Source organism: Struthio camelus, chromosome 1, assembly GCF_040807025.1.
Source record: "Struthio camelus isolate bStrCam1 chromosome 1, bStrCam1.hap1, whole genome shotgun sequence".
Lineage (NCBI taxonomy): Eukaryota > Metazoa > Chordata > Aves > Struthioniformes > Struthionidae > Struthio > Struthio camelus.
Genome location: NC_090942.1, coordinates 198,790,036 through 198,805,934, shown reverse-complemented (window position 1 = coordinate 198,805,934; position 15,899 = coordinate 198,790,036). Strand labels below are relative to the sequence as shown.

General features: G+C 39.2%; 1 protein-coding gene across 7 annotated transcripts in view; it reads left to right on the top strand.

Annotated features, from left to right (window-relative positions):
- The window catches only part of FRY (FRY microtubule binding protein), a 261,215-nt gene that overhangs the window by 213,332 nt on the left and 31,984 nt on the right, over positions 1 to 15,899 (top strand). For all 7 annotated transcript variants that reach the window (XM_068930110.1, XM_068930115.1, XM_068930112.1 and 4 more), the window contains 9 exons: positions 828 to 922; positions 2,661 to 3,268; positions 4,605 to 4,702; positions 4,795 to 4,965; positions 10,013 to 10,153; positions 11,124 to 11,303; positions 12,332 to 12,493; positions 13,328 to 13,402; positions 14,404 to 14,574. In XM_068930110.1, the coding sequence (XP_068786211.1) occupies positions 828 to 922; positions 2,661 to 3,268; positions 4,605 to 4,702; positions 4,795 to 4,965; positions 10,013 to 10,153; positions 11,124 to 11,303; positions 12,332 to 12,493; positions 13,328 to 13,402; positions 14,404 to 14,574 (1,701 nt within the window). The remainder of the gene's footprint in view (positions 1 to 827; positions 923 to 2,660; positions 3,269 to 4,604; positions 4,703 to 4,794; positions 4,966 to 10,012; positions 10,154 to 11,123; positions 11,304 to 12,331; positions 12,494 to 13,327; positions 13,403 to 14,403; positions 14,575 to 15,899) is intronic.

The window sequence follows — 15,899 nt, the reverse complement described above, 5'->3', positions numbered from 1 at the left end:
ATTAAGTGGTGCAAGCTAGAATGTGGCCTTAGAAAAATGTAGCTCTGAGTTTACTCAACCTACATGTACCTTTTCCACTAAAGAGAACATCTAGAGAACACGTAGCAAATGTGACACAAAATGAAATCGTGATGACTGTTTTTTCACTCTACACATCATGAATTTGTGCTTAAGAAGCCCATCATCTTATCTGCCAATGTAGTCTTACAACCAGGAGTACACACCGTCTCATTTCTTAAAAATTTATCTTTTAGAATAAAGAAAACCATACCATCCAGAGCAATACGAACTTACCCTGACTTACCTACCTTATCCAAACACACCTATTTTAATCTACTCCTCTCTTAAGGAATGGGGTAGCTATACAGCTATATAGTCTGCTCTTTTCTGAAATGTCTATAGTCAGATCCTATTTATTATGAGATTCAAGACTAAAAAAACTTTTAATAAGAAGTAGATTGACATCACTTCCATATTTTACTTTTGCATTTAGGTAATGAAATTGCCACAAGATGACAGTAATATTCTGTCACAACTGCTTGTGCAGAATTTAAATCAGTGACCTGCAAGTCAGAGGTTCTGTATGCTATTACCAGTCCCCTGATGAGATATCTGCTCTTCTCAGATGCTTTCATAGATCATTCAGAGGCAGAAAATAAAATACACTTGTAGTGACCTTTTAATGTGCAGCATAATGGCATTGGTGTGAATGTTGTTCTTTTTCAAGAGAAATGATACATTCTGTTTTCATTAGATTGCTATTTCTTGTTTTCAACTGAATGTTTTTGAGCGTATTTGTTGAAATGGCTATCCTCATGTATTGATAGGGCTATGTAATGGAAGCACTACTTACTTTGGAAGCTGCTGTGGATAATCTGTCTGACTGTTTGAAAAACAGTGATCTTTTGACAGTGTTATCTCGGTAAGAGCCTATTCTCTTAACCTCTTAACTATATCTTTTTTTTTAAATATCTCATGATGTGAAGTGTACAGTTCTGCAGTCTGACAGCATAAAATGATTTTGATCAGACTGAGCTTATTTGTAGCACTTATAGAACTAGACCAAGAGCACACCTGAGCCAAATTTTGCAATAGTTGAAGTAATGCTGTGGGACTTACCAATGTATTATAAATTCTGTCTTACTTTCAGTTGTCTCTAACGTATTTTAATATTCTTTAGAAATGCTGTATTTTTGTACCTTTATTTTTTGTACCATATACTTGAAAAAATATTTAGGAAAAAGTGTGTTTTTTAGAAATTTGGTTTCACATAACCTATCATTCTCATGTGAAGTATTCCCCAACAAGGAAAAGAACATGATTTGTTCTCCTCAATAAAACTAGAGAGAATTCTGTCCCAAATGTAGATAACTTGTGTACTCTGCCAGAGGCATAGCCCATCTTTGTAAGACCCTTGGCCTAGGAAGGGACAAAGGTACATGGAGGGAAATTGCAAGCTCCTTCTGTAAGACAGCTGTTGACGGTACTGAGGGGAGATTAATGTCTATCTGACTCCTAATGACAACAACAGAATGAGGAACGTGTCAGGAAAAAATCCATAAGTTACGAAACTTCACAGGCAGCATAACAGCACATGAGCTGTCATTTCTCAAGCTAGCAGACCCAGTGCTATGTATTATGCTGCAAAGGCAGGACAGAGGAATTGCTTTGTGACAGAGTGGAAGTGGAGAATTACAGCTTTTACTTGCGACACACTATCGCAAGTGACATCTTTCTTTAGTGCACATTTTGGGAAAGGGCAAGATGGAGCAGAGAAGAGGAAACAGTCCAGAAAGCAGTGGGATGCAATATTCTTTATCCTGACATTAGTAGTTCCGTAAGATCCTCTTCAATGATTATAGACCGCAGGTGCTTACAGTATTATGAAGTGAGAATAGGCATGGAAAACCAGGAATTAGCTGTTCTCCGGAACTAACTTCCATTGAATGCATCAATGTACCATGTTTGTACAGATAATTGATAGGGACTGTCTAAATCATCACATTATAGTCCATGAGGTGTCATGAGTCCCTGAACCTGAACGAGCTCTGCTTTATGTAAGCCATCCTGACAAGATGTTAGGATACAGGCAGAGGATGCAATGACAGCAAGGTTTCTGAGGGACCTGTACTAGTGAGGAGAGCCTAGACAGCCTCCTGACAGGTCTCTTGCTGGTAGTGTGGCAAATCTGTGATTCTGCATAGAATGCACTGGTTTTAGTTCCCGCAGTTCTTTGCATTAGCCAGTAAGTCACCCACCATTATGCAGTTTGCCTGAAAACCATGCCAAATTCAGGGTTTGATCCACTGACAAGGGCATTTTAAAGAGCAAAATTCAGTTTTCAGTTTTACCACAGCTCCAATATATGGGCACTTCCAGAAGTCACTTCCCTGCTCTGTCTCTTCTGTCTCTATGCTGTTCTTATCTGCTTAGACTGTCAGCTGTCCTACTCTGGTTTGGTTCAGTGCCACACGAACCTCACTTCAGTCAGATCTGTGAGCACTTCTGGTTTAAAAACAACAGAATACAATAAGGTGTTTTACTTCTTCTGTTTAAATATTTATTTACATTTTGATAAGTACTTAGCTTGCATCCTATATATACAATTTTCCAAATATGCATTCACCCATTACAATGTATGTTATATATTTTGGGTTCAGTTCATCTTCACCAGATTTAACATCGAGCACCAAACTGACTGCAAACCGGAAGAGCACAGGACAGCTGAATGTGAATCCTGGAGCTGGAAGCAGTAACACAGCCACTGCTGAACGAAGCAGGCACCAGAGGAGCTTTTCTGTACCCAAAAAATTTGGAGATGTGGACAAGTCCTCAGATCCACCGCGCAGTGCCACACTGGACAGAATTCAGGCATGCACCCAACAAGGACTCTCCTCTAAAACCAGAAGTTCATCTTCCCTAAAGGACAGTCTCACTGACCCGTCCCATATTAACAATCCAACAAACCTACTGGCCACCATCTTCTGGGTTGCTGTAGCTTTGATGGAATCAGATTTTGAGTTTGAGTATCTAATGGCATTGCGGCTGTTGAATAAATTACTGGCTCATTTGCCACTAGATAAAGCTGAAAACCGGGAGAAGTTAGAGAAGTTGCAAGGGCAGCTGAAGTGGGCAGATTTCTCAGGGCTTCAGCAGCTACTCCTGAAAGGATTCACTTCCCTTACTACCACTGATCTCACACTTCAGCTCTTCAGTTTGCTGACACCAGTGTCGCGAATATCTATGGTGGATTCCTCTCAAGCTATAGGTAAAATCAATACACTTTTCTCTCTTTTCATTTCCGTTGCTTTGACATTTGATAAGTAACCTCATTAGATTACCTGCACACAAACAAAAAGGACACTTTTGCTGTTCTAATGTAGTGCATTAGTACTTCTGCTTTGGCTTGGGTGTTTTTCTTGGAAATTTCATAGCAATATAATGTGTTTCTGAAAAGTGAATGTATTGCACAACAAGTTCTAGGACAGGAGGAATCACATATTTTTTAACATTTGATTTCTAGGGCCTGGCATGGTATAAAGTTCCTGAGTGTTGCTATAATAAGCACACTTAAAGAGGCATTGTCAAATTTTCTAGAACCTAATTTGGCCAGTATTTCCATTGACTTACTTTCAGAATATTGCAACTTCTTTTGATTTTAAATTAGTGCTTCACGGGATTTTTACTAGACATATAAATATTGAAAACTTGTACCCTTTTTAAATAAACTACAGTAGCACGTTGCTGAGTGATGAGAGAGGGCTGGGTTATAAGAAAATAAGGTAATATTTTGAAATACCGAATCATGTAGTTGAGGTTGTGACCACTTTTCACTATACTGAAGAGAACATCTGTGATTGTTCCAGACTTTTACTCCTCAATCTCAGTCAGAAGCAGAGATATTAAAACAATTCTGCAGGCTTCACAACTAAGTCCTAACAAGCTTAGAGTAAGAGGATGAATGCAGTGAACAGCCTACCCAAATCTAAGCATCTATGTGGTACCTATGTTCCAGACAATAGCTGGGCAATTTACACACAGGCTGCAAAGGTACCTTCTGGAGGTATCATTTTCTCTTCATTGAGTATAGAGGAAGCCTAGGGAAATCATGCTTATAAATTAGGCCACTTATTTAAGTGTGTAAAATGAGAGAAGGTGAATGGTTAGAAGGCTATTTTCATAGGTCTAGATTTTTTCCTTTCAAAAAATGTATTGTATTTGGTTACAGCTTCTTCATTCCTCATCTCTCAATTCGTACTTGAACTGGAGCAGCTTTTGTTACAGCTGCCCATTACAACTGCTGGCCATAGTTCATTGATTACCTCAAGTGAGCTGTGAATTGCTACAAAAAAAGCTGAATTCCAGTCTCCAGACAGAGCCCTTATGCTAATGGTAAGGACAGGAGCTGGCAGGTAACATAGGAGCCATCTCCTAGCTTTGAAACCTTCTCAAGCGGTGTGGCCAGTCAGGTGAACAATTTGACAGTCTGTGTGAGGGTAATGTAATGTAATGATACCATGACCTCCCTCAAAATACCACCTTAAAGATCACTGTGGCTTCTGCCATCTCAACTATACATTTTGTTCTGTATTTTCGTTTTCTAGGATTTCCGTTGAATGTTTTGTGTCTCCTTCCTCATTTAATTCAGCATTTTGACGGTCCAAACCAGTTTTGTAAAGATGTAGCTGAAAGGATTGCTCAGGTATCAAAGTTATTTTCGATATTGTACCTCCTTCAACCTTGTAAATACAGTTGCCTTGTTCTTAATGTATTTTGACATTTACATTTAATTAGGTTTGTCTGGAAGAAAAGAACCCCAAGCTTTCAAATCTTGCTCATGTCATGACCCTTTATAAAACACACAGCTATACAAGGGACTGTGCCACCTGGGTAAATGTGGTTTGCCGTTACCTTCATGAAGCATTTGCTGACATCACTTTGAGCATGGTTACGTATTTGGCTGAGGTAAGTTTTCAAAGACCAAACTGTTTTAATTCTTCTGTTGCCTAATAACCCAAAGTGCTGAAGTTTTGCTAAAGATTACTGCGCTGTAATTCTGTGGCTGTTCTTTAAAATAAAGAGTAGAGAGCAGGAATTAGCAGAAAAAAGCAAAACTACTATATGAAATAAATACTGAATGCAAAATCCAGAGCTGGGCTAATGCATCTTAAAGCATCTTCTCTCATGAGCTGGTAAGATGTCTACAGCAAAACAAGGATAAACTGGACACCATTTATTTAGATCCCACTGAGGAAAATAAGAGAAGCACTAATACCAGTAAGGGTTTAGCAACATGAATAAGAAGTGCAGGCTGGCCCTATATCATCTGCTCTGTAAGGATGTGGTTCTTGATACAAATTCCTGTGCATTATCTTAACATTGAATGGACTGTCTTGCTGCCAGCTTTTGTGCTTCCCTCATCACTAACTCGTAACATTTGTCATGTGTGGAGTATAAGCTGATGCAGTGTGGTTACTGGGGGATCCAAGGCTAAGTTCTGTTTTTCAGCTGAGGCCCCTTGTTTTTCCGCCTCCTGCGTCCGATCAGTGACAGGAAACCATTTTGCTCTAGAATTCTCCAATTTCTCCATTCAGTTCCAGACAACAGGGAACCGGTTTGAGTCTCCCCTGTCATCCAGGGAGAAAGCAGTTAAATATTCATTACATAAATTCTCTAGCTTCTTTAGGACAGCTTTTTTTTAGCAGATTCTTCTTCCCTGCTGCCAAAGGATCTAAAAATACTCTGCAGGCATCTCTGGTGTTGGCAGCCCACAGATTTTCAAAGCCTAAAGGGCAAGAATGCACTCATCCTCACTCAGACTTCAGAGCAAACTTGGCCCTGCTGCCTCAAGCTGCAATTCCTCACCTTGTTTGCACATGGGGGCTTGAATTAAACAATCATATCAGATCTTGATTGATGCTGAAAGCCGTGATTCTGCTGTGAGACTCTGAAAGAGGATCCTGGGGATTTTCAGTCTGTTTTCAGGCTTAGGTATTCTGAAGAATTACTACTTCTTCAAACACAAGGACTCTGAATCCTCCAGAAGCAAGCATCCCCTTCATAGGCAGAAACTTACATAGCTAAAAAACAAATGCTATAAAAATTGAAATTTAACCTCTTCCTCCTTTGTTTTCCTAGCCTTAGGAAAACATTTGTTTCAGTTTCCCCTGGTTCTTCTGCTTCCTCCTGAGTGCTCCATGCGCTAGTGCTGCTGCACCTCCATGTAGGCCACTCCATGTCTTCTCCCTCCCCTCAAAAAGGGCTTATGCAGGTGTATGGAGACTCCTCCTTTGCACTTTCCCCTTGCTGTAGATTAACATCATATTAACATATTAACAGCACATCAGGCAGTTTTGTGGGCAGAATTAAGGCACATTCCTTACAGGGCATCATCGTCATAGGATGACAGAGTAGTAAACAAGCGTTCCCTTCTCCATATTTATCTTGAGTGCAGTTCTGTTGAGTTCTGTCTGGGGAATACTTGTATGGATGTAAGGTAGTCTCCAGTCTGGAGGAAGGGGCAGAAAGGGCAAGAAATCATCTCTTTGAGTGTGCTGTGGCCATGAAAATTATTTTTCCAGCAATCAGAATATTATTGCACTGTCTTTTCCTGAGTTGATCTCCAGACCAGGATAAACAGTGTGCTCTCCTATGGGGACTGTGGGAGGCCGTGTCAATATGTAAAGCGTAAGGGGTTAAGAGTGCTACTGGGCAGTCCACAGTGGAAATGTTATAGCCGTTGGTTGGAGTGTCTTGTGAGTCAACAGTCCTAGGTCACTCCCTAATGCTTGGGCATGAGAGACATGCAGCACTTAAGAGTAAAAAAGGAAATCCTTGTTACAACGCTGACCCTACCACACACAGAGATACCTTCAGAAGGGGACTTTCTACCACTAATTTTTTAAGATGGTGAGAACAATGACTCTCAGCAGAAGGAAAAGCTTCAGTTATTGCCATTCAGAACAAAAATCTGCATTTAACCTATCCGATATTAAGCACTTGGTTTGTCAGCCAGAGTATGATCCTGATTTGAAATGAGATGTTTCAATGAGATGTTCTTATCCAAAATTTAAAGTGACAAGCAGCGCTCCTTACTCAGTTTTACATATTAACAGCTACATCCATGAAAAGTGATGATCTGTGCTAAACAAATATTTGGGGATCTCAGTTTACAGATGAGGAGAAATCAATATGTTATAGCGCAGTAGAACTTTGAACTTCTGCTACCAAAATTAGCATAGGCACGTAAATACAAGCAACAGGCTGAAAGCTTACTGTGATTTTATGTTAGAGCTTTGCCTAATTTAAAAAATCAACCTTATAGCATGAGAGCACAATCATTTTAGGAGCATATCTGAGCAGACATGCATCATATATTAAACTAGTCATTCATTAACTCCATGATCATCCCTGAACTTAAATAGCTAATACAGAAGAAGAGACAAGAAATCACCTAGTGTGTAGTAAAGTGCTTGTGGTAGAAGTTTCTTGCTCCTCATTGTTAGAGGATTGCTTGCAGTGGAAGCATGAGCATTCATAACTCATCAAAAATGAGGGGATCACTAGAAATTAAAACATCTCTGTTGTGAGGGATGTAATGTCCTAGATTAGGCATTTTCCAGCTGGCCTCTCATCCATCAGATGTGGTTTGTCAGATGACTTTTTTTTACCCTTTCCTCAGTGGGCATGGAAAATGTTTGTTTGAATGCCTAAATAGCCCCACAGCTGAACATCTCTTTCCACGTGCTGCAAAGGGAGCCGTCGCCTGCAGTCGCACCGTGGCAGCCTGTGCCGCCAGCAGCCCAGGCTGCTTTGGAGGTGGAGGCCCAGCTCTCCTCCTCCTTCTGGGCTAGCTGCTTCTGCAGGGAGAGGAGGGATGTAGCTAATGGCGTGCAGGTCACCGATCCCAGGGGAGCCCCAGACCCTGCCCTAGCCTCACTAGAGAAGAGTCTACACTTTTTCAAAACAGTCCATATGAACCAGAGTTAAGAAAATACTGAGAATAGTTAGGATTTGTGTCTACAAATACAGAGGAACCTCTTCGTTTTGGAACTCACTAACCCAAATGATGCTTTGCCAGAACTCCACCTTGCTTCTGTTTTTGTTACTCCTGACAGCAAAAGAGTTTTTATTTTGCTAGCTGCATTTTAAAGTTACTATTTCTTTTTTATACTGAAATACTCTTTTTTTGTGATAAATTCAATGATATATTTAAATATACGCTAGGACTATCAGTGACCACATATATGAAACTGAACAAATAAAAACTGGTACTATCCACAAATGTGCTGAGTTTAAGGGCAAGAGTTGTTTAAGCCAAAGAATAAATGACAAAGAAAAAAATTATACAAAGTGGACTGGAAATTAGACTGGACTGGACTGGAAATTAGAAGGTTTCAGAGACAAAGCCCATAGACCAACTTTCTAGCCAGCAATAGAGGCAAAAATCCCACTTATTTCCCAGGATTTCTTTTTCCTTTTTTGAAAGTTATTATCTGATACAGTAGCCTCCATCAGAGAGCACAAAACTTGTTTCTCTCATCCAAGTAGTTTCTTCCAGGCCTTTGTTCCTTGACTACAACGATGTATCAGCTCATATGCTGAGTCATATGAAACTATATACAGAGAAGGAATCAAGCCTTCCTCTGCAAGATCCTAATGGAATGAAAGAAAAACTCTATAATTCAGTTTTGAACAAGAATTGTAAAACATATTTTATCTCTCAGTAGAGGTATACATGGACTGGAGCTGCTTGCCACCTTTAATTTTAAAATTTGTGCTTTATTTTTATGGAGGAATAGGTAAAGTGTAGTAACTTCTGTCTGTTATGCTACTGATAGTATTTGCCCACTTTGTTCTACACATCACTAAGTACTGCTCGTAATTACCAAAAGAAAAGGTATTTAGCCGGATTAGTTAGATATGTCCTACCTGATCATTCCATTTCAGTTCGCGTGAGGTCTTTTCATTCAATATAAAGAGGAAGTCTCTTCATTCAGGGCAGCTAGGGCATCTAATGTGTGACTAGTCTCCCCTTGGATAACAAGTCACGTTTTTCTCTGAAGGAAGACCAATGACAAAAATCACCGTACTTTTTTTTATATGTAATTGTTTTCTAGATCCTAGAATCTCTAGTAACAAGTATTAGAAGAAGGTTTTTGTGGGCCTGCATCGAAGGACAGAGTTTAATCTTGGAACCTCCCGTAACCTCCAGCAGCAACATTTGACTACCTCTGAAATTCCTTGGGGAGGGAGGGATATTCCCGGTTACCAGTGAACGGACCTACTACCTTCCAGGAAATTTTCAGCTGAGATATTTCACACATGTGTGCATCAGCATGAACACAGCATGTCTGTCTGTATGCCTCCTGAATTACTGCCATGTATATGTTTAAGTGCAGTTGCATTTCCAAGGCTGGTTCTAGTATTCCGGGATTACAGTCAGGTGTTACAAAATTCCGGGATTTAGATCAAGCCCTTCTTTGTATTAGCTTCTGCAGTAACAGAGCTTGCTCTCCTCCTTAACAGAAAATGTTTCCATGGCAGTTACAGCCCGTGAACACTGGCAATGAACTATATTTGGATAAATACATATTGATGTCTGAGTACTAGCAGTTTTGTTTCTTTAGCATGGTTTTCTTTTCCTCTCCTGACTTTCAGCAAAGGTAGAAATAAAAAAATTCTCCTGTTTTTTTTTGGTTGTTCGTCCCCAGTTACAGTCTAAAATTTACCTGCCAGTTTACTCAATTTCTGAGTGTGTTTTCTGGATAAGTTATATATATAAGATATGTGTTTCATTATGAAAATATTGTTGGCTCCCAACTTAAAGCTATATATTATTTCACACTTGTATCATCATCACTTGTAAAATGATTGTAAAATGGCATTGCAAAATCAATGGGTGAGGAAAGATTAACGGTACGGATGGTATTTATGAAACTAGTAACTTTTTCTGTGAGGAGAAACATCTCAAAATGTAGTTATTTTCAATGTTGTTTTTTTTTTTATATAGCTGCTAGAAAAGGGTCTTCCCGGCATGCAGCAGTCCCTCTTACAGATGATCTACAGTCTTCTCAGCTATATGGACCTGTCAGCTATTCCTGTTAAACAGTTTAACATGGAAGTGCTAAAAACCATTGAAAAATATGTACAGGTGAATACCTTACCTTCTCTGTATTAAAACAGGAACTCAGCAGTATTGACTATGAAAAGTTATTTTATTTTGTAAAAATTTAAGTCTAGATTAGGAGAGGGGACTAAGTTTGTTCATTGTGATACCTAAGTCATAAACATCCTGATGCCTAATAGTTGTTTGTCCCCAAATAAGATGCCTAACCCTGCACTCCTTGTGTGGTGGGAGTTAGGCTGCAGCTACCACCTTTTTTAAGTGTTAGCTGCCTCCCTGACTGTTTTGAGCTGCTCTGAGTGTCCCTAAGAGAAGTCTGCACTGACATGGCAGATAGCCCTATTACAGATATCAGCCAGTTAGCATCACTTAGCTGGGAGGCAGTGATCAGTCCCTGGCTTTTGTATGTTTAGTAATATAGATACAGACGTGCAGTGTAAGAATGGGACTTTGAGAACAGCGGGCAACTGGGAAAGAGGAAACGGAAACGGTGTACTTAGCCAGGAACAAATACAGGAGGGAGGTAGGGCGTAAGCACTTCCCCGCGGAGACTTCTGCAGCTAACTCTTGGCATGCAGGAAAACACCTCTCTCTGCTTGGGAGCCGTAGCTATAAAGTGCCTGTGTCAGGTCAGCTCTTTGGTTAAAGAGTGAGGATTCTCCACTGGCCCCTACACTTATGCCGAGTGATTAAAGCATTCAGGTGGGAGATCTGATTTTAAACCCTTCATCTACCAAATTGGTCTTGCACTCAGGTCTTCCACTTTGCAGGCCACTTCCCTAAGAATGACTCTTTAAGCAAGGGTCTCGGTCTTTGCTGTTGAAATTATTCTGTAAGTATGCACCTTGTCACTGGACAAGAGAGGGTCAGAGAAAAAATACTATACCAGTTCCACATTTTTGTTATGTGGCAAAAAAATATGACTGTGAAGTGTAAATGATCTTGATTATGGGTAAATCTTTCTTTGAAGCTGCTAATTAAATATACCTATTTCTAGAGCATTCACTGGAGAGAAGCCTTGAATATCTTGAAGTTGGTAGTTTCTCGCTCTGCCAGTTTAGTTCTGCCATCCTATCAACACAGCGATCTTTCCAAAATGGAGATACATCGAGTGTGGAACAGTGCCTCCAAGGAGCTACCAGGGAAGACACTAGAGTTTCACTTTGATATTTCAGAGGTACTGTTCGTAATTCTACTACTTAAAGCCCTAATTTTCATCTTGCGTTTGATAATCTTGAAATGTGTGTTGCAGTTCCATAAGAAAGTTGAAAAATTGGGAAAGACAAGAGAATTATAAAACAGAAAGCCACTTAAGTTCTTCTCGATCCACAGTGACATTCTGGGCATTCTGGGTTTTCCTTTAAATTTTTTTATCAGTTGTATTTAGAGTACTCACATGGAAAAGCTATGCCAAATGTAATATGTAAATAAACTATATATATAATTCCCCCGCAAGCATTTTATACTTGGATGCCACTGTTCTCTGTAATTGTTTAAACAGAAAAATGTATCCTTTAAGGCAGTAATGCGTAGCTTCTGACTGAATTCTTTTGCAGCAGTCTTTATCCCACAAACTCTCTGCACATTTTAACTTTATGGTTCTGAAAGGTCCCATTGACTTCAGTGGCCAAATCACTTTATAATATTTAAGCACCTGCATGAGTGTTGTTAGCATTATGGGCTTCTTTATACAGGTAATAGTGAGACTTTGGGTTAAAAGGAAATTTCAACATAAAAAGACATGTTGTACGGGGTTTCTTCCAGTTGTTTCTTGTAGGTGTAGTTCTAGAAAATGCTGAGTATTCTATTGTCAAGCCAAGAAAGCATTTTAGCGTGTGCTGGAACAGGGCCAGAGTGCTCAGCATTTTTAGGAAAAACCCTTAAAACAGTATGTGGGAGAAATCTGGACTTGGAATAAATTTCATAGCTTTTTTCTTCTTTGCTACTTCTTAAGGTAGTCTGACAGTTGCTTATGACTGTTAGCTACTCAGGAAGACAAGCACTAGATACTAGGCATGGCAATAGTTACCGGGAGTTCACAGTGGAAAATAATATGCATACCAAGTGACATGAAATTTGGTGCACTCCTTATTTTTCTCACGGTTGTCAACTTCAGAGTAATCTTTTCCGGCAACTGCAATAATAGGCCCCATTCTAAGTTCACCGTGAAGCACAGTACTAGCAAATAATTATTTTTCATTTAAGACTCCAATTATTGGGAGACGGTATGACGAGCTGCAGAGCTCTTCCAGCCGTGACGGTAAGCCCAGGGCGATGGCTGTCACCCGAAGCACTTCTTCAACCTCATCCGGTTCCAACTCCAACGTCCTTGTGCCTGTGAGCTGGAAGAGACCCCAGTACTCACAGGTAATCTCCTTTAAAGAAGCCCGCTATTTGTTAACAAGTTGCTCTTGGAGCAGTGGGTTTAACACGCAGGGGGCTCTTAAAGGCTTGTGGCCTCTGTGCCCTGAGCAGTGCTCCAGCAGCAGCAGCATGGCGGTCTGACTGCAGCTGCCCCCTGAATACCTTTCTCTGACTCTGTAATGGACTGAGCTATGACTGCCTTCTTTCCAGCCAGTGTTTTTCTTTTAACTTGTACGAAACGCACCTCTTTAAGACCTCTAATTCCATATCAGATTTAGCTGAAACCAAACGGTGAGTTCAGACATTAGCAAGGGGAGCAGAAAGGCAGCAAGTGAAATTTTGGAAACCTTGTTTCCTTGGGAAATCAGATATAAAAGATTCTTTCGAATGCTTCTCCTGAAAGTCATGTTTGATTGCGTTATTGATTTTGGTTAGCTGCTAGTTAAAATAAAACCATACAGAATAAATGTATTTACTGCCTTTTTTTGAATATGGCTGATCTATAGCAACTCCAGAACCAATTCTCCAGAAAAAAATTAGGCATGTTCTGAATTTTAGGCTTCAAGTTATCCCTTTGAAGTGATGTGCAGGATCCATGTTTTCTTACTAAGCTCAATAGAATTAATGGGCTATTTTAAAAATAATAAGCACTAAAATAATTAACAGCTACTTTTATGTTTCCTTGTATGCACAGTTGTTCTGAAAGCGATCCTTTCAGCGCTTAATGAGTCATTCTGTGGTCGTTTCCTCCTAATTGAAAATTGCTAATTATATCTCTAGTCACCAGGAGAATAGGTGGTTAAAAAGATGCTAACTTGGAAATGTCTTGTTTTCTAGAAAAGAACAAAGGAAAAGCTGGTACATGTCCTTTCTCTGTGTGGTCAGGAAGTTGGTCTGAGTAAAAACCCTTCAGTAAGTAGCCTTGTGTTGACCATTTCTTTATTTGTTCATTTTTTATTTTGTCCTAAATTTTTAATATGGAGAACTTTTATTTCCCAGAATTGCTGACCTAATTTGCATAGCTTCATTCACATTACTGCCATTGTAATTTGCACTGGCCCATGCTGCATTTCTCAGCGTAAAGACCACTGATGCATTTAAATACAGAGCTCCATGCCATTTTGCTATGAGAAATTTGTGATGCTATAGGTTTTACTTATTGCCAGCTCAGGGCGTAGAGAGCAGTGAACTCTAGTATTACCAATCTAGAGCCTTTCTAAAGTACAAAATTTAAATTACAGAAATAAAACAGAAGGTTCTGATTATTCCATTAAATAACAGTTCTAACATTGCTCCTTAAAGATTGCTATTGTCTGGTGCTCAGAAATGGGCAATAATTACATATTTTCTATAGAAATAGGAAAATTGTTGAATGCAATTTAATATGTTATTCATATGTCACTTGTATTATGTTGAACAGGTTCTTCAGTTCTGCAAGACAGGAGCCATTGCATTTTCTCAAATAAATTGCAGATATGATTATTTTTCAATAGGAAAGGAAACATTACAGTTTGTTAGATTTTCCAATCATGACACATTCTCAAACATCATTTTTAGCTAAAGATTTTTTGATGAACTTATTAACTCATCTCATTGATAGCACTTTCTTTCTTAAGTTCTTTGATTTTTGTTCCGGTAAACGTATACAAACATCTAGGCAACATCAGTCTGCAGCCATTAGGAGGTAGCTGTAATATTCTTGGACGTGTTCCTGCAGTATGAAGTTGCTTCTTTGTACAAGTTTAATCTGAAGGCACCTGTCCAACATAAATAATAAAGAGCGTTCTAAAAATACACACTAAAGGAATTAGGTGTGTACTGGAAATACAGACTTCCGAATAACCAATTACAGCTTTTACGAAGAAACAACCAGAGGGAACAGTTTCTTACAAGAGAAATCCTTTGAATTGTAGGTAATTTTTTCTTCCTGTGGTGATCTGGATCTGATTGAGCACCAGACAAGCCTGGTGTCTTCAGAAGACGGAACCAGGGAGCAGGAGAACATGGATGATTCAAACAGTGAACAACAGTTCAGAGTCTTTAGGGACTTTGATTTCCTAGATGTTGAGCTGGAAGATGGGGAGGTACAGTATATTTTCTCTGAAACAGCTTTTTTTAAAAACAGTTTGATATTCCTTCTACTAATTTCTATACTCTTTTTGTAACATAAAACTTTTAACTATATAACTATGAACTTTGAGTTAAGATTATTTATAATGTGCACATAGTGTTTACTTCAGTAGCAAAACAGTAACAGGCGACCACACCCTTCCTTTCTAAATCTGCTTTAGGAAACACTGCAAAACTGTTACTGAAAGATAAAGCCTCTGTTCTACTACTGGTATGAATATCAAGTTTCTGTGACTTTTAAGTGAATTCAGCTTAAATACAGTTTTTGAAGTCCAAAATTGTTAACAAAAATATGTTTGCAGATTAAAAAGAAAGAGCCTGTAAGATAGAATTGTTTCAAATCTGTTGTTTCATGAGTAACCCTCTAAAACTTGAATTCAGGCCTTCAGGGTGTTCTGTTACTCTTGCAACTGCTGATGAAATCACTGACGCTTTGAGAGATGTACCTTCCACGCTGCTTAGGTGTCAGTGATTTCATCATTTCCTGCAGGAGCTAAACAGAACCCTGAGGGCTAGGTCAAGTCTTGGCAGGTGAACCCTGTCAGCTCACCTTTAGCTGAAACTGCTCAAGGGAAATAGTTGAAGAAGTGCTGCAGTTTGGAGGGGGCTACACCTTTTAACCTTGCTTACATCAGACTTGGAGTGTTTCTTTCCATTTGGGTGGAAAAGGACAAAAAAAGTCTATTCGTTGCCAAACAAGTCTAACAATGTCATTGCTATTTCAGACTTTAGAAATTGTCAGCTATTTTGAAATACTTAAAGTGCAAATGCTCAGTCAGCCTAACGGTTTAGTAAATTGTCTTGTCATAGTCCGGACTCGGATTTTGACATGAGGCAAATCACTCATCTCAGGCATCACTCTTAGCCCTAAGAAGAACATGTGTGCAAGAAGAAATAATCGGCATTCCCACCAGTAGATTTAGAGAAGTATTGGTTAAGGTAAACAGACCCCTCAGCTGTGAACTAAGGTACCTGTGATTTTTAATTTTTTTCCAATGAAGAGAAAGGATGAAGGAATAGAGAGAGTCAACACAGAGTCCTTATTTTCCAAGTTAGAATCTCCATATACTCTCCATATCAAAATGTGGTAATTTCGGCTCACAGTGGCCTATCACTTTGCTGAAAAAAAAAGTAGGTGGCATCAGTGGTTGAAAATACACTGGCCAAGTATTATGAAGGAGCTTTAATGTTCCAGACAATGATAAATGATAAAACAACAATGCCAAGTAACTGTCAGAAAAATAAACCGGCTGCAGTCTTTTCTATATCTTAAATACTT